The following is a 22,708-nucleotide window of genomic DNA, read 5'->3' as shown; positions in this document are numbered from 1 at the left end:
CAGCCACACTGAACCAGTGCACAAAGTGCAATAAAACAACAGCATGTCCAACAGATGAATAAACATCCTCATATTTCAAGAGATCGTGCACCCATTGGCTAAATTCTCCATCAGTCAAACTAGAAAGTAAGTTACTGGCTAAAAGTGTCTCACACAGATTGCATATGCAGAACGTCGAAACACTCGACTGCTTTTTTTAGATTTTAATAACTATAACTTTGACTTTTTATTCAGTTCATAGTCTCATTTTATTTGTAACACTGTACACTATGTCACTGTCTTGCTTTTTACTACAATGACGCTGTTTATGCGCATAATTAACAAAGTAAACACTGTAAACAACAGGTCTCCAGCAGAAACGGTGACATAAACAATTGAATAACCATTCATAATTCAACACTATTGTGTCAGTGGACTAAATGTGCTCTATGGGATGTTGTTCTGAGGACTCTTACCTTTCGAAATAAACATTGATGCACAGCATTGAATGCTTGTGTGTCTTGTTATAATGATGATAAGTATGTACTCCAAATCTAATAATAATCGTTTTCTGTACAACTTAACAAATTTAGCAAATACATTCTTTATAAGCTTCCCATTGAAAAACAACTAGCTACAATGTATGCTTGAGGGTTGTAGCTTTAGACTGATATAAAGGGCTCTATCATACACCTGGCACAATAAGGCGCAACACTTGTTTGGCGCAATTTGTCGCTATTTTCAGATCAGCGCAACAGTAATTTTCACGTTTTGCGTCACATTCATTAAATAACAAATCCATTTGTGCCACTTTGTGGACTCATGGGTGTGCTGGTCTAGAAAGGAGGTGTGTTAAGGCACATTGTTGGAGCGTTGCTATTGTAAAAAAGCTGAAATAGATCGTGCCATTGACCAACTAAAAGCTGCTCTAAAGTCCAGCTTACACAGTGCTTAATACACACAGGATGTACAGCAATACACAAATATGTTTAAATATCAAAACAATTAAAGGATTAAAATGTTGCAAAAATTAATATTTTCTGCATAAATATAAAAACCACTGCTTTCACGGTTTTTATTAAAAAAAAAATTAACCTCTAGGGGGTTAACCTCTAGCTTTTTCAGCTTATTAATGACAATTTGCGTAATTATAATGTTATTATTATTATTATTATTATTATTATTATTATTATTATTATTATTATTATTATTATTTATATGCATATTTATATTTGCTTGAATAAAAACAAGTTTAGATTTGTCCACCTGTCGGGTTTAGGAGACGTCTGCATAAGAACAGGACGTGTGTTTGGATATAACTCAGTTTTTTGACCACACTTCGTTATTACTGTTCATTTATTCATTTGCTGGAAATTAGAACTGAATTTGGAAATAGTTTTGAAGCAAATCTTTGCGCTTAACAAATGAAATTAAACATGTAGGCTGGTGGATGTCTTCAGTGGAGTGCGCACAACACCGTTTCCTTATCCACGAAAGTAAAGGAGTAAAGTAAAGTAAAGAGATCCTCGAGCTCCAGATGGTAAGGTTAACTGTTTTCTCGCTAGTGATGCGTTCAGTTTTTCCTCTTACAAAGTCCGCCTTGTAGATAGCAAATGCGCCATGGCGCAACGCAACTGACTCTTTATGGGAATGTGAGAGGAGACTCTGATTGGTTTAATGCTCGTTATACTCAAAACACACCCATAACTCATTTAGAGAATAGGCTCAACCCTCTCAGACCAAGCGCCGGGGTGCAGAGTGTATTTTTTCATCTTTAAAATAGCAAAAGTGGATTCGGACACGCCCTTAATGCTTTTGCGCCATGCGCTTTAGACTTTGCGCCATGTAGGCTAATCAGAGAGAAAAAAAGTGTGTCCGCTAACGTTATGAGTACTGTTGTCAAAAGTGTCTAGTTCAGAACTAAAATTTTAAAATCAATTCTTACTATATGTCCATTTCTTGCTAACGTTTGTGTGCTGTTGATAGCATAAACACCACTGATTGGCCATTGGGTTCATGTGTTCAACAGAAATGATTGTGATTGGCTGTAAAGGTCATCGGTTCATCAGCTCTTCATCGATGTTCACAGAGTGCAAACACAGATATACAGACACTGGAGCGTTTCAAAGTGGTGTAGATCCGCTGGTCTAAGAGATGACATATGAGTAATCTGCTGATGGATCCACTGATCGACGCAGCTTTCAAAGGCTCTTCAAGTGTATTTTACACACACACGCGCACACAGAGAGAACACAAAATCTAATGATCCTAAAGAACATCTATCAACTCTCTGTGGTTCATTTCTTCATTTCATGAAGATTTTTCTTGATTTTTTAAAATTTTTATTTGCTTCAATTCCAAAGTTATGTGTTTCATCTCATATGCTGCGTTCACACCAGATGCGGAACAAGCATCAATCGCGAGGGATTTACATGTTAAGTCAATGCAAAGACGTAAATAGACATCTTGCGATACGCGCGAATGTCGCGGCTCGAATTGAGCGTTTTGCACATTTGACGCATTTAACGCGCGAATCACTCGAGTTCGGAAATCTGAACTTCAGCGAACATTCGCACTGCGTTAACCAACCATTGTGATTATGACGTAGCGCCTGTTGTTGTTGTTCCGGGGGAAAATCCTCCAGCCTACAATGATAACAGCTCATCAAACTGGGCTTGGCTCAGTCAGAAGCAGTCCAGGTTAAGTTTCTGGAGGAGTTTATGAGCTCACAGAGCTGGCTGCACCTCTGAAAGGATCTAGTGGACTCCAAACGTATCGACGCTGTTTTTCAGCCTCCGTAAAGCACAGAAACACTGTTATTTTCTTAATAAAATCCTTGTTAGCCATTTAGCAATAAACCTACAGTCACCGGGCAGACAGAAGCCCTGCCCATGATGCGAATCCACGTCTGTTCTGAAGTGAATCTGAGATTATGAATGGAAACGAATGAGAAACCTGTAAGAGAGTGTCAGATCATGGTTGTCCTAAATTGTGAGTTTGACGTGTATCTCGTTCACCTGTGCAGGTCAGAAGGGTCCCGGGGTCGAGTGGACACCTGCACAAAACTGAGGACGGAGACTGGGAATGGAGCGATGACGAAATGGATGAGAGAAGTGAAGAGGGGAAGGCAGCGTTCAATCTTGAAAGGGTGAGTACAGCCGTATAGATGACAAATAATGATCCGTAAAGAGACCGTTCACATGAAAATCAACATCGTCTGTTAATTTACTCACTCTCAGACCATCCAGTATTACTTTGTTTGTCAGATAAACATTCAAGTAGATTTTTATCTGAAATCGTGGTTCTTGGTGATTCATAAAATGTAAGTCAATGGCTACTGGCACTTTGAGAGTCAAAATACATACATAGAGACAGTATTAATAATAAAAGTGGCTCCTGGTAATACACTGAGAATTGGTGAGGAGAAATGATCAGTCTGCGCAAGCGAGTTTGCCAAGTTTCTGGATTAAAGATGGAATCTTTTTTGTCTTAAATTGATAACGTAAAAAAAAACCCTGAAGCGTTAACAATTATTAATCTAAATATTATAATCTATTTTTGAGTGATTCATTTGAGTCGTGCTTTTTTGAGTCACACTTTTCAGTGAATCAGTTTCTATATATTTATCTGCAGTAAATATCATGATCAGATTATTGAGTGATGCTATTGAGTCAATCTTTTCAATGAGTCAGTTTCTAAATGTCAACGAGTCATTCTGTTGAGTCACTGTTTTCAATGAATCAGTTTCTAAATATAAATCTAACTATCATAATCAGATTTTTGAATGATTCTTTTGAATCACTGTTTTCAAAGAGTAAGTTTGTAAATGTTGAGTCATTCTCTCAGTTGCTCTTTTCAGTGAGTCAGTTTCTAAATATTAATTTAAATATCGTAGTCAGATTATTGAGTGATTCTTTTGAGTCGCTCTTTTGAATGAATCAGTTACTAATTAAATCTAAATATCATAATTAGATTATTAAGTGATTCTTTTGAGTCGCTCTTTTGATTGAATCAGTTACTAATTAAATCTAAATATCTAAATCAGATTATTAAGTGAATCTGTTGAGTCACTATTTTCAGTGAATTAGTTTCTATGTATTGATCTACAGTAAATATTGTTATCAGATTCAGTGATTCTTTTGAGTCGCTCTTTTCAATGAATCAGTTTGTAAATGTTAATGAGTCATTCGTTGAGTCACTTTTCAGTGAATCAGTTTCTAAATATTAATCTAAATATCATAATCAGATTATTTAGTAATTCTTTTGAGTCACTTCTTTCAACAAATCAGTTTCTAAATGTTAATGAGTCATTCTTTTGAGTCACTCTTCTGAATGAATCAGTTTCTAAATATGAATCTAAATATCTTAATTTTAATATTGGGTAATTCTTTAGAGTCAATCTTTTCAGTGAATCAGTTTCTATGTATTTATCTACAGTAAATATCGTAATCAGATTATTACGTGATTCTTTTGAGTCGCTTTTTTTAATGAGCCAGTTTCTAAATATTAATGAATCAATCTGAGTGGCTTTTTTGAATGAATCAGTTTCTAAATATATCTAAATATCATAATTGTAATATTCAATGATTCTTTTGAGTCACTTTTTTCAGTGAATCAGTTTCTGTGTATTGATCTACTGTAAATATCGTAATCAGGTATTGAGTGATTCTTTTGAGTCTCTTTTTTCAATGGGTCAGTTTCTATGTATTGATCTACAGTAAATATCGTAATCAGATTATTAAGTGATTCTTTTGAGTCGTTCTTTTCAATGAATCAGTTTGTAAATGTTAATGAGTCATTCGTTGAGTCACTTTTCAGTGAATCAGTTTCTATGTATTGATCTACTGTAAATATCGTAATCAGATTATTAAGTGATTCTTTTGAGTCACTCTTTTCAGTAAGTCAGTTTCTAAATGTTATTGAGTGATTCTTTTGAGTCAGTTTCTATGTATTGATCTACAGTAAATATCGTAATCAGATTATTACGTGATTCTTTTGAGTCACCGTTTTCAATGAGTCAGTTTCTAAAAGTTAATGAGTCATTCTTTTGAGTCACACATTTGTATGAATCTAAATATCGTAATCGTAATATTGAGCGATTCTTTTGAGTTGCTCTTTTCAATGAATCAGTTTCTGAATGTAATGAGTCATTTTTTTGAGTTGCTGTTTTGAATTAATCCGTCTCTAAATCTGAATCTAAATAATGAATTTGAATGATTCAGTTGCAGACTCTTCTTACACTAATCACAAAATAATGTGTTTTCAGAAGATGCAAAATATGCCAAACAGTTTCACTGGTGACATTTCAGACCTCGCTGTACACAAATAAAGCCTCTGTTCTGTGTTTGCCATGTGAGAGCTGAACTGATGCACTTCCTCAGATGTAAAGGCGAGAGTTTCACCTCCAGGTCTCTTAATATTTGATGATAAACGCTCTGCCGGAGCCACACAGGTGACGCACAGCATTTGATCAAAGCCCATGGCCTTTTCACTCATAAATGCAGAATATTTAATGCTTAAGCGTCTCCGTCAGGAAGGAACAATCAGAGCTCCCCGAAGCGAAGCGTCCGCAAATCAACGTCTACTAATGAAGCTGGAGACGTTTGTTCTGTTGTTTATTGTTTATTATGGAATGCAAATGAGCGAGCGCTGATTGCACTCCTACACAAACACTGCATCTGTCTGTCGTACAGCGAAAAAACATAATTGAATCCTGTCTTGTTATTGCTTTTGCAGTCACGCAGGGTCAAAGAAAACGAAAACCAGCACGTAAGTTTACAGTGATTCTTCTTTTACTGTTGTCAGTGTTTGTTTTTAAATGCATGGCTGATTTCAGTGTGTCGACGGCACATCAAAACTGACCCTGTTTACATTGCTAATGTTGCACGATGCTTACTTTATTGTCAATGATTCCTCGGTGCAAAAAACACAAGGGTTTGTCTGTGTAGTGGTTTAGCAAAACTTTGTTTAGCAAGTAAATAAAATTAAATAAATAAGTAAATCAAGCTAATAATAAAGAAGTTCAGTAAATAAGCAAAGCAAATAAGTAAATAAAAGTAAATTAAGTAAATGTTTATTAATAGAAAGTAAATGAATGAGTAAATAAGTGATTAAAGTAAATAAAAGTGTAAAGTCAAATAAAATAAGTAAATAATAAATAAAATTAATTAAAATTGTTAAGTCAGCAATAAATAATAAATAAAGTAAATAATAAAGTGAATAAGTAAATAAATAAAAATGTGAACTAGTCAATTAAGTAAATAAACAAAGTAAATATAGTTAAATAAAGTAAATAAATAAAAATTTAAACTAGGAATTAGTCAAATAAAACGGTAAAGTAAAAAATTAAGGAAAGTAAATAATAAATAAAATGAAGTAAAGGAAGTATATTACATGATTAAAGTAAATAAAGTAAACAATAAATAATAAAAATGAGTAAATAAATAAGTAAAGTAAATAAAAGTGTAAACCAGTAAATGGTCAAATAAATAAGTAAATAATAAATAAAATGAAGTAAATATAATAATATAAATGATAAAAATCGAATGAGTAAATAAAGTAAATAATAAAGTAAATGAGTAAATAAAAATGTAAACAAGTAAATAAAGTTAAATGAATGCATAAAGTAAATAAATAAAGCAAAAGTGGATTAAGTATAATAGGTAATTAAAGTAAAAAAGACAACAATAAATAATAAAATGAGTAAAGTAAATTAATTAAATACAGTACACTACCTGACAAAAGTCTTGTTTTCGATTCCAGTTGTAAGAGCAACAAATAATAACTTGACTTCTAGTTGATCATTTAGTTCATGTGGCAGAAGGTCAATTTTTCTGCTGAATCATCTGTTGAACTGCATCCCAATCATCGCAAATACTGCAGAAGACCTAGTGGAACCTGCATGGAAAGGAAAAATCATGGTTTGGGGATGCATTCAGTATGGGGGTGTGCGGGAGATCTGTAGAGTGGATGGCAACATCAACAGCCTGAGGTATCAAGACATTTGTGCTGCCCATTACATTACAAACCAAAGGAGAGGGCAAATTCTTCAGCAGGGTCGCACTCCTTCTCATACTTCAGCCTCCACATCAAAGTTCCTGAAAGAAAAGAAGGTCAAGGTGCTCCAGGATTGGCCAGCCCATTCACCAGACATGAAGATTATTGAGCATGTCTGGTGTAAGATGAAGAAGGAGGCATTGAAGATGAATCCAAAGAATCTTGATGAACTCTGGGAGTCCTGCAAGAACGCTTTCTTTGCCATTCCAGATGACTTTATTAATCAGTGATTTGAGTCATTGCAGAGATGTATGGATGTAGTCCTCCAAGCTCATGATGGAGTCAGACACAATATTCATTCTGTTTCCACTGCACCATGACTTTATATTCTATACTGGACATTATTTCTGTTAAGTGACGAGACTTTTGTCTAAGCAAAGTCAGACCTTACTGTCCTCATTAAATAATTCAAAATCAAGGCATGATCATATTTTATTTTGTTAAAATAAGTGTAATCTAGAGGCCTTTGCCTTTCATATAAGCCACTTCTGATACCAAATGATCAACTAGAAGTCAAGTTATTAATTGCTGTTCCTAAAACCTGGATAGGCAACAAGACTTGTCAGGTAGTTGTATGTATGTTGTACATTACCAAATATAGTAAATAAATAAAAATGGTCATTTTAAATTACCATTTTACTAAAAAAAAACAAAACAAAAAAAAAACAACTGGAAATAACTTGAAATGTGACCTTAAGCTGAATACTAGTGTCTTGAAAAATACCTAGTCAAATATTATGAAAATTATGAAATATTATGAAAATATTATGAAAAAAGAGTTATTAAAACATATGAAATATATATTATTAAAGGAATATAATGATGAAGGTGATTGAAAAAGTATAAAAAGGAGAAAGGTATGATTAAATTTTAAATAATAGCTATTTGCAGTACTATGTTGTTGTTGTTGTTTTTTTCTCAGGGATTTTTCTCAAAATGTAAAGGTACAAATGAAATCAAACATATAATTTGTGAAAAATGCCAAAAGGATAAAATATGTTTCATGTAAAAAGAAGAGATAAGTAAAAGATGAAATAAGTTTAAATAGTAGACGAATGATGTATGTGGTAATGGCGTGGGAAAATAATAAGCTTGTGCTTTATCCCACTCCATTTTCGACCATGTTAAAATGTATTTTTTTGTTAATTATAATTTATGTATGATGTTTTGTTCGAACCCCCCCCCAACCCCCCAAAAAATCATTACGTTTAGAAATGTGTTCTTATCACTAAACGGAAATTGTGGAAAACTATACATGGGGTAATAATTCAGGAGGGATAATATTTCTGACTTCAGCTGAATAAACTAAAGTCTGTAGACACTAGGGTCTTGACTGCCTACAGTATATTTGGCCCTCAATAGATTTAATTAAGGACTAAAGTATCGGTTGATCCCTTAATTGAGAGCATCGAGGGATTTGCCTAATAACCTACATATTAAATAATGAACAAGTGTGGCCTGTTCCACCGTATCGAACAAATAGTAATTAAGCAGCGCAAACACAGATCTTATTTAGTGTTCGGATCCTCCTCACATATATTTCCTCCAAATGTCATGACTTTTAGTGGAAGCTTTGAGGTGCTAAAAACCCTTTTCCCTGGCCTCGTCCCTGGAGGAAATGAAAAGAAACGGCGAGGGACATCTTTCTGTACTTCTCTTCACTTGTAAGCAGTGTGTTTTATTTTTTTGATTTTCGTCTGCAGGGAGAAGTGAATGCGAACAGTCTCCCGCTGGAGGATCTGTCCATTCAGCACCCGCAGGTGAGGCTCCGTGTTTGGGATTTGTCTTGATTTAGTGTCTGCCGCTGCTTTTTTGGACTGGCTGGACGTCCCTTTGGGCTCCACTGGCCTTAAACGGTTATAAAGCACATAAATAGAGCCAGAACAGCATGTGTGTCTGTTACAAAGACAAGTGGGACACCTGTGTAGGGAGCATTTTAAATAAAGAAAAACTAGTTAGATTCAAAAGCTTATTAATGTTTGTTGTTCAGTATATATGTTAATTAAATACATATAGAGACAATTATTTAAAATGTATTATTGAATTTAATAAAATAATTCTATCTGTTTGTTTAATTTTATTTTATTTTATTTTATTTTATTTTATTTTATTTTATTTTATTTTATTTTATTTTATTTTAATTTTTTTATTTTATTTTAATTTTTATTAAATTTTTTATTTTTATTTAATTTTATTTAATTTTATTTAATTTTATTTTATTTTATTTTATTTTATTTTATTTTATTTTATTTTATTTTATTTTTTATTTAATTTTATTTAATTTTTATTTTATTTAAATTTTTATTTAATTTAGTTTTGTTTTGTTTTGTTTTTATTTTATTTTATTTTATTTTATTTTATTTTATTTTTTAATTTTTAATTTAATTTAATTTTTATTTTTATTTAATTTTATTTAATTTTATTTTATTTTATTTATTTTATTTTATTTTATTTTATTTTTTAAATTTAAATTTAATTTAATTTTATTTTATTTTAATTTTTATTTAATTTTATTTAATTTTTATTTTATTTTAATTTTTATTTAATTTTGTTTTGTTTTGTTTAATTTTATTTTATTTTATTTTATTTTATTTTATTTTATTTTATTTTATTTTATTTTATTTTATTTTATTTTATTTTATTTTATTTTATTTTATTTTATTTTATTTTATTGATTTAATGGTTTGCCTCTGCTCTCTGGACTGGCTGGACGTCCCTCTGAGCTCCACTGGTCTTAAACGTTCAAATAGAACATAAATAGAGCCAGAACAGCATGTGTGTCTGTAACAAAGACAAGTGGGACACCTGTGTAGGGAGCATTTTAAATAAAGAAAAACTAGTTAGATTCAAAAGCTTATTAATGTTTGTTGTTCAGTATATATGTTAATTAAATACATATAGAGACAATTATTTAAAATGTATTATTGAATTTAATAAAATAATTCTATCTGTTCATTTAATTTTATTTTAATTTAATTTAATTTAATTTTATTTTATTTTAATTTTTTTAATTTTTATTTTATTTTATTTTATTTATTTTATTTTTTATTTTATTTTAATTAAAATTTTTTATTTTATTTAATTAAAAATTTTATTAAATTTTATTTTATTTTATTTTATTTTATTTTATTTTATTTTATTTTATTTTATTTTATTTTATTTTATTTATTTTTATTTTATTTTAATTTAAATTTTTTATTTTATTTTATTTCAATTTTAATTTAATTTAATTTAATTTTATTTTATTTTATTTTAATTTAATTTATTTTATTTTATTTTATTTTATTTTATTTTATTTTATTTTATTTTATTTTATTTTATTTTATTTTATTTTATTTTTATTTTATTTTATTTTAAATGTTTTATTTTATTTTAAATGTTTTATTTTATTTTATTTTAATTTTTATTTAATTTTTATTTAATTTTATTTTATTTTATTTTATTTTATTTTATTTTATTTTATTTTATTTTATTTTATTTTATTTTATTTTATTTTATTTTATTTTATTTTATTTTATTTTATTTTATTTTATTTTATTTTATTTTATTTTATTTTATTTTATTGATTTAATGGTTTGCCTCTGCTCTCTGGACTGGCTGGACGTCCCTCTGAGCTCCACTGGTCTTAAACGTTCAAATAGAACATAAATAGAGCCAGAACAGCATGTGTTACAAAGCCTAGTGGGACACCTGTGTACTAGCTGAAAACTAGTATCTAGTCAACTATTATTTACTGTCATCATGGCAAAGATAAAAGAAATCAGTTATTAGAAATGAGATATTAAAACTATTATGATTAGAAATGTTTTAAAAAATATCATCTTTCTGTTAAATTTGGAAAACTTATACACAGGGGAGATAATGATTCTACAGGGCTAATAATTCTGACTTCAGCTGTATGTGTGTTTATACACAGTGCTCAGCATGTATGAGTACACCCCTCACAAATCTCTCATTTAAATTAATATTTTGTTTAGGATGCTTTACAATATTATATTTGTACATATACATTAGATTAGTCCATACTGAAGCCAAATCTGGGGCTAATCTAACAAAATAACTTACAATAATGGTTAAAAAATTAGTAGGCCAAATTGATATTTTATTAAAAATATTAAATAACATTTTCAAAAATAGCAAAAATCAAGGGAAACAAAAAATATATACAATTTAGTTGAAATGTTGTAGTTTGTATTTTTTTTGCAATATTTTGCATGAATTTAATATTATCCTTCCATTTCTAAAGATGTTCGCTGACTAAAATATTATTTTAATAAATGTATCTGTTTAATAAATCTGTTTTGTGTATCTGTTTGATTGAAAATCTGTTTGATTTTGTTTTATTCTTTTTTTAATATTTCCCAAATGATGTTTGCAAGGAAATTTTCACAGTATGTCTGATAATATTTTTTCTTCTGGAGAAAGTCTTATTTGTTTTATTTCAGCTAGAATAAAAGCAGTTTTTAATTTTTTTAAAAACTTTTAAAGCTCAATATTATTAGCCCCTTTAAGCTATATTTTTTCTCAATAGTCTACAGAACAAACCATCGTTATACAATAACTTGCCTAATTACCCTAACCTGCCTAGTTTACCTAATTAACCTAGTTAAGCCTTTAAATGTCACTTTAAGCTGTATAGAAGTGTCTTGAAAAATATCTAATCAAATATTATTTACTGTCATCATAGTAAACATAAAATAAATCAGTTATTAGAAATGAGTTATTAAAACTATTATGATTAGAAATGGGTTGAAAAAAAAAATGTACTTGCGATATGGCTATAAATCGGCAGTGGTGGGAGGCATGTGTTGACACGAGGCCGCAGGTGCCCCCCACCAGTGACCATATAGAGCTATGAGTGTGATATTGCGTTTATACAGTTTGACAGCATAATCGCGTGCATAAGAAAGAAAATCAAACACTGAGAGTCTCAAAAATCTTTTTGTAAGAGGAACTACTTTCTTCCGCCATTCATTCACATCTGCAGCTGACGTCAGAACAGCAGAAACCGTTGCTCATTCACCAATGTCACTTTAGAGCTAGTATTTAATTGAATGTCTTAAGTGATGACAAAACAGGAGATTTTGCTCACATTTTAAGATTATAAGGCAGAACGGTATAAAATGCCATCAGTCTACAGAGATTTTCCAGTATTTCTCTGTTGCAATCAGGAGATCACAATTATTAACCCCGAAAAAGACAAAGCAAAGCAAACACTAGCAGATTACTATGGTATAAATACAGCACTACAACATACAAAAGAAAGAGATCGACTTACAATATCACTTAGCAGTTCTGTAATGATTTGATCAGCTGTAGTTTTAAATTACACTGAGTTTTTCTCCTCTAAGGTCTTATTCTGCGGTCTCTGCCGCAATCTTGTGGCAGAACGTCAACCGTCTTTAATCTGTTCAGTAAGACAGGCTGATGGCCGCCAACGTGCTGAATCCCCAAAATTATATATATTTAAAATAGGCACTGTCCTTATAAATAAACTGTATAGTTGTATTCTAAGCAACTACATTCTCACCTGAAAAAGCCTCAAATGTACATTATGCTGTCTAACAGCAGCAATATTTGTGAAACTATAGTGAGTTTATTGATCTGCTGTCACTCTATGTGTGCAGAATAATACACAAGAGTGAGGAAGCTGTATGAGTGCTGTTATTGCAGACTATCAGATTCGAGAACCAGACAGAACTGTTGCATATATATATATATATATATATATATATATATGTCTATATATATATATATATATATATATATATATATATATATATATATGTCTATATATATATATATATATATATGTCTATATATATATATATATATATATATATATATATATATATGTCTATATATATATATATATATATATATATATATATATATATATATATATATATATATATATATATATATATATATATATATGTCTATATATATATATATATATATATATATATATATATATATATATATATATATATATATATATATATATATATATATATATATGTCTATATATATATATATATGTCTATATATATATATATATATATATATATATATATGTCTATATATATATATGTCTATATATATATATATATATATATATATATATATATATATATATATATATATATATATATATATATATATGTATGTATGTATATATGTCTATATGTATGTATGTATGTATAATGTATATAATGTATGCATGGTCATTTTTTGTTTTTTTTCTTTAGCCATTTTTCTTTAGCTTCAGTAATAACTTTTTGTTTGGTTTTAGTAGTTTTGGTACTTAAATGCAAAATATTGCTTGCATTTTTATTTATTACATTATATATATATTTTTTTTATTGTTGCTATTTTGTTTTTTTATGCCAAGTCATTTGATTATTTTATAGTTAGTAATTGTAATGGTTTTATTGTCAGTAACATGTTTTCGAGAGTGTTAGGCTGTCCAAATGTCCAAAATAAATATCTATCCTCAACGATATGATAATATAAATAATATTATAATATTAATATTATAGATAATATAAAAATATTTTAAAATGTTTCGAGAATTCACTTTTAGCCTTTCTTCAGTCATATTGCATGTTGACTAGTGTCATTCCCTGCTTCAGATCTCTAGCATAACCCTGACCTCCTCTAGACCTGTGTGTAAAGCTCCAGTGCATGTGCTTTAAAGATCTTTTAACCTCAGCATCCCGAACACTTGAGCGTCTGCGAGTAACGTCCCATCATGCTTTGTTTTCCTGTGCAGGTTCAGCCATTGGAGAAACCCTCGAGCTCTCACGGAGCCGTGAACATGGTGCTGAGGTTAAGGTGAGCCAATATCTCTCTTCTCCAGCCTGCTGATATCTGAAAATCTGTAGTCTAAGTGGTTTAATAGTTCAGTGTGTGTGTGAGACATGTTTGTGTGTGTGTGTGTGCGTGTTTGTTTGTGTGGGGGTGTGTGCTTCTGCGTGTGTGCTTCTTTGTGTGTTTGTTTGTGTGTGTGTGTGTGCGTGTGTGTGTGTGTGTGTGTGTGTGTGTGTGTATGACGTGTTTGTTTGTGTGTGTGTGTTTGTCAGTGTCTGTGTGTGTGTTTGCTTTATTTATGTATGTATGTTATTTTTGTCTGTTTGTGCGTGTATTTAATTGCGTTTTCTTGTTTGTGTGTGTCTGTATGTGTTTTTGTTTGTGTGTGTGTATGTGTGTGTGTTTGCTTTATTTATGTATGTATGTTATTTTTGTTTGTTTGTGCGTGCATTTAATTGTGTTTTCTTGTTTGTGTGTGTCTGTATGTGTTTTTGTTTGTGTGTGTGTGTGTGTGCGCGCGCTTCTTTGTGTGTGCGTGTGTGTGTTAGTTTTATATATGTATGTGTGTGTATTTTTGTGACATGTTTGTTTATTTGTGTGTGTTTGTTTGTTTGTGTCTGTTTGTTTGTTTGTGTGTGTGTGCGTCTGTGTGTGTTTATGTGTGCGTGTCTGTGTGTTTGATTATGTGACATGTTTGTATGTGTTTGTGTGTTTTTTGTTTGTTTATTGATTTATTTGTTTATTTGTTTGTTTGTTTTTTTGTTTGTTTGTGCACCTGTGTGTATGTGTGTGTGTTTAAGCAATCTCTTCCACTCATCTCTCCTCATGTTGGAGTGTGTGTGTTGTTAATGTGTTGTCTCAATGGCCTCAGGTTATTGTGGGATGAGCTCCTTTAACCCTGACCTCCTGTTTGCATTTACACTGCCTGCATTTTGCGTTTGAGTCAATGAAGAAAAAGACAGACCATCATCTACTTTTACATCATGGCTATAGCCAGGAAAACTCAAAGGGTAATATGTGAATGACCTCTACAGCTTTACTGTAGACATTTATTCGACTGAGAATGACGTCGACTGAAACTTTCTGTCGTACACCACACCCACCAAAAGGGTAGTGGAAATGAATGCCTGATAAAGGTGACCCATAAAGTACTGTACCAGTCAGTGGAAACGGGCCATAGTTGACCAGGTAAAATACATTGCCATTGCAAACTTTATCCACAATGCAGAGAATGTTGATCATTTCTTTGTGTTTTTAAGGTCTGTGACTGTTCGAGAGAGTTTAAACACACAAGAAATTATGATGTTTGTAGCTTTAACAGAGATTATTCATTCATTCATTTTCTTTTCGGCTCAGTCCCTTTATTAATCATGGATCGCCACAGCGGAATGAACTGCTAACTCATCCAGCATATACTGCAACCCAATACTGGGAAATTTAACAGAGATTATTTATATTTAATTATTTATTTAATGAAGACTATACAGTTATTATTTGCATAGTTCAAGCATTCAAGCTCTGTCTGAATTCTGAAAGACTCCTCTGAAAACCAGGAAAGCCCTATTTTTTTTCATCTGTATCTTTGTTCTGTTGTATTTATCTATGCTTATGGTTTGTTTATAACAAGTTAAGCAGATACACTGACCTACAAAATGATCACAATCACACATACTGACCACTTTATTACGTACACCTCTCCAACTGCTCATTAATGCACAATTCTAATCAGCCAATCACATGGCAGCAACTCAATGCATTTAGGCATGTAGACATGATCAAGATGATCTGCTGTAGTTTAAACTGAGAATCAGAATGGAGAAGAAAGGTGATTTAAGACTTTGAATGTGGCATGGTTGTTGGTGTCAGACAGGCTGGTCTAAGTATTTTAGAAACTGCTGATCTACTGGGATTTCCACGCACAACCATCTCTAGTGTTGAGAATGGTCTGAAAAAGAGGAAATATCCAGTGAGCGGCAGTTCTGTGGGCGCAAATGTCTTGTTGGTGCCAGAGGTCAGAGGAGAATGGTCAGACTGGTTTCAGCTGATAGAAAGGCAACAGTACACTGTAAAAAATAAATCCGTAAAATTTATGGTAAACATAAATGGCAGCTGTGGTTGCCAGTATTTTACCGTTAAAAAATACGGTACAAACCGTAAAAAGTAATTGTTCATTTTTACAATAAACGACCATATTTAATTAATAAATAGAGGTAATATGTCTGTATTTTGAATGACCAACATCTCATCATCTTTTGTTACACAGTTAGACACGTTAGCACAGCCATATGCAGGTGGTGATCATCACAAACAACTTTTCCCACAAGCAGAAACGCGTATCAGTGTATAGAAGGTGCTCAGTGTCATTCACACAGCTACTAAACACCAGTATGGTAACACGCATAAAATTAAAGTCATGAAATAAACATTGTTTATCAACATTAGATGTAACATAAATCTCTAATGTACATATCTGATGGAGAAACAACTAAAAAGATCCATAGTAATGTCAACAAAAAGCACAAAATGTGACGTGCCATACAGGGAATTCTGGGAAAGTCAATTTACGGTTATTTACAGTATTTATTAAGGACTAACATACTTTTAACCAGGTTACAGATTTTTGCTGTAACATTTTTACTTTTTTTTTTACTGTTCAAATCACGGCCATTTTTTAGTGTAGCTCAAATAACCACTCGTTATAACCGAGATATGCAGAAGAGCATCTTTGAACACACAACACATCCAACCTTGAAGCAGATGGGCTACAGCAGCAGAAGACCACAGCGGGTGACACTCCTGTCAGCTAAGAACAGGAAACTGAGGCTGCAATTCGCACAGGCTCACCAAAACTGGACAAAAGAAGATTGAAAAAACATTGCCTGTCTGATGGGTCTCAATTTCTGCTGCAACATTCACTTGGTAAAGTCAGAATTTGACATCAACAACATAAAAGCATGGACCCATCCTGCCTAGTATCAACGGTTCAGGCTGGTGGTGGTGTAATAGTGTGGGGGTATATTCTTGGCACACTTTGAGCCCATTAGTATCAACTGAGTATCATGTCAACGCCACAGCTTACCTGAGTGTTGTTGCTGACCATGTCCATCCCTTTATTACCACAGTGTACCCATCTTCTGATGGCTGCTTCCAGCAGGATAACGCGCCATGTCATAAAGTGCGAATCATCTCAGACTGGGTTCTTGAACATGACAATGAGTTCACTGTACTCAAATGGCCTCCACAGTCACCAGAGCTCAGTCCAATTGAGCATCTTTGGGATGTGGTGGAATGGGAGACTCGCATCATGGATGTGCAGCCCACAAATCTACAGCAACTGCATGATGCTATCATGTCAGTGTAGACCAAAATCTCTGAGAATTTTTTTTCCAGTACTTTGTTTAATGACGTAGGATTAAGGCAGTTCTGAAGGAAAAAGGGGGTCCAACACGGTACTAGTAAGGTGTACCTAATAAAGCGCACCCCTTAACTCTTTTTGATGTTGGCTGTAATGTAATAATGTGCACCTTCTGTGAAGCTGCTTGGGAATGATAATTATTGTGAAAAACACTATACAAATACACCTGCATTGAATTGAACTTGCAAAGCCTTCAGTTTTAAATGACATTTTACCATTTAAATCCAAAAGAATCAGCCCACAAACAGCAAAAAAAGACATCCACCGTTCATGTGCGCTTCACAGTCACACTAATCATTACGTTGAAATCTTTCATCCAATTATCCCCAACAGCCTCAGTCTGGACTGACAGAGAGATGAACCGTATGAAGGGCCTTTCTCAATATTCAGCATCGAAACTTATAAACAACATTGATTTGGTGCCAAAAATGGATGCTAATCAAGTCGAGTTTAAACTCTGATGTGTGAGAGAGAGAGAGAGAGAGCAAGAGAGAGAGAGATCGAATGAATGAATGAAAAGAAATCTGCCCCAAATGCACCACGACAATAGCAACATAAAGAGGATGCATATTTTTACCACTATTTGAAGCACAACTGAAGTGACTCAAACTACATTATATTATTTTTTATATCAGCAGTGAAATACATTCACACCATCCACACCATAAGAAATGGTTGAGCTTTTTGAATTTATTTACATGATTCTACATAATATACGCTATTTATAAAATGTTATACTATCTATATAATATTATAATAATTGTAGTTATTATCATGACATAACATCAACAGAGATGTTGTCTGTTTTGGTTTACACATTTAATCATTCATTCAGTAATTCATTCATTCATTTATTAACTCATTTTATTTATTTATTTATTAATTAATTTTTTCATTTATTTATCCATTTATTTATTTGTTTATTAAATCATTCATTCTATTTATTTAATTATTCATTTATTAATTTTGCATGCCGTAATTTATTTATTCATTCATTAATTTATTTATTAATTTATTTAGTTCATTTTATTAATTTATTAATTCATTAATTTATTCATTATTTCATTAATTTATTAATGAATTTATTAATACATTTTATTTATTCATTAATTTTTCTTTCTTTCATTTGTTCATTTATTTATCAGTTTATTTATTCCCCCATTCATTCGTTCACTTTATTTATTCATTCATTTATTTATTTATTTATTTGTTTAACCATTAATTTATTCAATCATTCATTCATTCATTCATTCATACAATTTATTTAAATATTCATTTTTTATTCGTTCATTCATTCGTTAATTTTATTTTTTATTCGTTTTTCATTCATTCATTTTTTTAATAATTCATTTTATTTATTTATTTATTTATTTATTTATTTATTTGTTCATTCATTTATTCAATTATTTGTTCAATCATTTATTCATTTTAATAATTTTTGGATTCATTCTATTCATTTTATTTATTTATTTATTTATTTATTTGTTTAAACATTAATTTATTCATTCATTCATTCATTCATTCATTCAATTTATTTAAATATTCATTTTTTATTCGTTCATTCATTCATTATTTTATTTTTTATTCGTTTTTCATTCATTCATTTATTTACTAATTCATTTTATTTATTTGTTCATTCATTTATTCAATTATTTGTTCAATCATTTATTCATTTTAATCATTTTTGGATTCATTCTTCTCATTTTATTTATTTATTTATTTATTTTGACATTTTTTTATTTGTTCATTCATTCATTCATTCATTCATTCATTCATTCATTCATTAGTTTGAAAATGTAGTTATATTCCATGCATTGTATATTGTATTATTATTGTTAATAATTAATTGCATATTGTACATTGTAAACTACATACATTTAGTACAATTTTAATTGTTGCTCGCAATTACACGTTTTAAAATCAATGCAGCATCAGTTGAACTCACAGCACTGATTTTTACATAACATCACCATTTTTAGCTGAGAGAGAGAGAGAGAGAGAGAGAGAGAGAGAGAGAGAGAGAGAGAGAGAGAGAGAGAGAGAGAGAGAGAGAGAGAGAGAAACAGATGTCTCTCGTCCGTTCACACAGTGAGGTCAGACAGACAGCAGGTGTTCGGCTCATCACAGTGGATCTAGAGAACGGGCATGTGTGTGTTTACTAAATGATTTCAAATGACTTTAATTAACTCTGCAAATAGTTCTTGATGCAGATACACTTGAGCGAATCAATGAACACGATGTTCGAGGCTTATGGTAAATCTGCTTGTACAGTAAGCGTCCACTTGTGATTTGCAGTTAGTGGAGATGTACTGAGGTGGTGTGATTGTGGAAACATTTGCATTAGATGTAGCATCTAGATCCACAGATTAAGGTAAATAGTGATGTATTACAGAGATTTAAACACACAGTTTAGTGCTTTAGACTAAATAATTTGTCAGCAACAAACTTCTGATGTTTTGAAATGAAAAAATTACAAAGTAAGAGCAATGTTAACTGGCTTGAGCATTTGATAAGCTTCATTAAAGAACTGTTTGGAATAATATAGGTTCAACGTGCAAGTATGTATAATGTATAATATGATATGATAAATACAGTGATAAAACTAGAACTGAATGTCCACACGTGCAGGTTTTTTTCTTTGGTATTTGTTGTCTGTTGTGTTATCCATATTTTAAATTGGATTTTATTTCAATGTGTTCTCTTTTTAAGTAATTTTTTTATTTATTTTAAATTTTTTTATGAATGTTTTTCATTTTAGAAGTTATTTTATATTATTTAGTTATCAAATGAACATTTCTTCCTATATTTTAATTATATTAAAAATGTTTTATATTTATTTTAGCTTTATTTTAAAGTTTGTTTACCAAAATGATTTTATAATAAAATATGAAAAAAATATAATAATAATAATAATAATAATTATTATTATTATTATAATAATAATAAAAATAATAATACTATTAAATATAACTTTAAATAAATTTCTAAAACTTTATTTTTATATTTTATTAATTTTAATATTCTGTATATTTTTTCATTTATACATTTTCACTTTAACATTTTTTTTTACCAAAATGATAGTTTAAAATAATAGGAAATGGATAATTATTCATAATAAAAAATAATACAAATTATAACAGTATTAAAATTACTAAATATATTTTAAATATGATTTCTAAAACTCCTGTTTTGGTTTTATTTTTATATTTTATTAATAATAATATTTATATATTTATTCATTTATTTCGACTTCATTTAATATTTGCTTACCAAAATAATATTTTAAAATAATAGGAAATAGATTATTATTTATAATAAATGAATGAATAATAATAATAATAATAATAATAATAATGACAACGCGGTGGCGCAGTAGGTAGTGCTGTCGCTTCACAGCAAGAAGCTTGGTGGTTCAATGATTTTTTTTTAACTTAGGACCTCAAGGACAAAACATAAACTTAATACACAAAATACACAACATGTACACCTAGACATCCCCTATATGCTTTAAAGTTGCTGGTTAATGATGTCTGTATATAATAACTTTATTGATTGTAACTTTAACTTAATTTGATTGTAATGTGCTCCTTTTGTAAAGCTGCTTTAAACAATAATTGTTATAAAAAGCTCTTAACAAATAAACTTTAATTCAATTGAACTTACCAAAATAGTTTGGATCCTCAATTAAAAATGTAGAGTTTTAGTGGACGTGAGCACAGAAGCAGCAGTGTGCCATTCGAGGCTCATCTGTAAAGCCAGGGTTTGTGAAAACTCTGGCCTTGAATAACAATTGAATGAATGTAGAGCGTCAGTGCAGTGGAAAATGTTTGCGCTAGATATCATCTAAATCCACAGATTAAGGTGAAGTATGAAAGCTGTGAATTACAGCCGTCCGAACATCGGCCGGTCGATCACAATGCTGGCTTGTTTAGTGAGGAAAGTCATTACGACAGTTTCCTCATACTCTTGATAGATTTCTGTGTGAAATTGAAACGCTGTATGAAATCTCCAGGTCCCATCAAGAAGCGTGCTGGGGTTTATTGGGATTCAGCTGGCAGACAGAAAAATGTCGGTGTCTGATAAGATAATAAGTGATGTGTTGGAGTGTCTGGAGGAGAAGGGCAAGAGGAATCCTCCTGGAAGAGGGTGGATTTCGAGATATTGCGCTGAATTTAGATCCTGTACCTTTCTTTTCAGTAACAGATCAGAGTGATATGAGCAAATATTAATTAGACGATGGATAGTACTGATTGGATCAGCTCGACTGCAGTGCATTATTAAAGTCACTCTGAAACCAGTGTGTTTTGTTTTTGGGAGAGTAGCTTAAACATAAATTAATATAAACCCTTTACAGTTTTGAATGTATACAGTACACTGTAAAAAAAATCAGTAATTTTACGGTTTATTAAATAAACCATAAAATAACGCAGTTAAATTACAGAAATTTACTGTAAAATAACGGACATTCAATTGCAGAAATTTACTGTAAAATAACGGACATTCAATTGCAGAAATTTACTGTAAAATAACGGACATTCAATTGAAGAAATTTACTGTAAAATAACGGACATTCAATTACAGAAATTTACTGTAAAATAACAGACATTAAATTACAGAAATTTACTGTAAAATAACGCAGTTAAATTACAGAAATTTACTGTAAAATAACGCAGTTAAATTACAGAAATTTACTGTAAAATAACGGACATTCAATTGCAGAAATTTACTGTAAAATAACGGACATTCAATTGAAGAAATTTACTGTAAAATAACGGACATTCAATTGCAGAAATTTACTGTAAAATAACGGACATTCAATTGAAGAAATTTACTGTAAAATAACGGACATTCAATTGAAGAAATTTACTGTAAAATAACGGACATTCAATTGAAGAAATTTACTGTAAAATAACGGACATTCAATTGAAGAAATTTACTGTAAAATAACGGACATTCAATTACAGAAATTTACTGTAAAATAACGGACATTCATTTGAAGAAATTTACTGTAAAATAACGGACATTCAATTGAAGAAATTTACTGTAAAATAACGGACATTCAATTGAAGAAATTTACTGTAAAATAACGGACATTCAATTGAAGAAATTTACTGTAAAATAACGGACATTCAATTACAGAAATTTACAGTAAAATAACGAACGTTAAATTACAGAAATTTACTGTAAAATAACGGACGTTAAATTACAGACATTTACTGTAAAATAACGGACATTAAATTACAAAAATGTACTGTAAAATAACGGACGTTAAATTACAGAAATTTACTGTAAAATAACGGATGTAAAATTACAGAAATTTACTGTAAAATAATGGACGTTAAATTACAGACATTTACTGTAAGATAGCGGACGTTAAATTACAGACATTTACTGTAAAATAACGGACGTTAAATTACAGAAATTTACTGTAAAATAACGGACGTT

The 22,708-nt window shown here is 30.5% G+C and overlaps 1 protein-coding gene across 1 annotated transcript in view; it reads left to right on the top strand.

Annotated features, from left to right (window-relative positions):
* stk39 (serine threonine kinase 39) overlaps positions 1-22,708 on the top strand; it is a gene marked incomplete at its 5' end in the record, with an annotated part of 101,186 nt that overhangs the window by 25,422 nt on the left and 53,056 nt on the right. Inside the window, 4 exons of the mRNA XM_056466097.1 lie at positions 3,005-3,127; positions 5,716-5,748; positions 8,739-8,795; positions 13,811-13,872. Coding sequence (XP_056322072.1) covers positions 3,005-3,127; positions 5,716-5,748; positions 8,739-8,795; positions 13,811-13,872 — 275 coding nt within the window. The remainder of the gene's footprint in view (positions 1-3,004; positions 3,128-5,715; positions 5,749-8,738; positions 8,796-13,810; positions 13,873-22,708) is intronic.

This window comes from Danio aesculapii, chromosome 9, assembly GCF_903798145.1.
Source record: "Danio aesculapii chromosome 9, fDanAes4.1, whole genome shotgun sequence".
In the NCBI taxonomy this organism is placed as follows: domain Eukaryota; kingdom Metazoa; phylum Chordata; class Actinopteri; order Cypriniformes; family Danionidae; genus Danio; species Danio aesculapii.
This window is presented reverse-complemented; position numbering and strand designations above follow the sequence as displayed.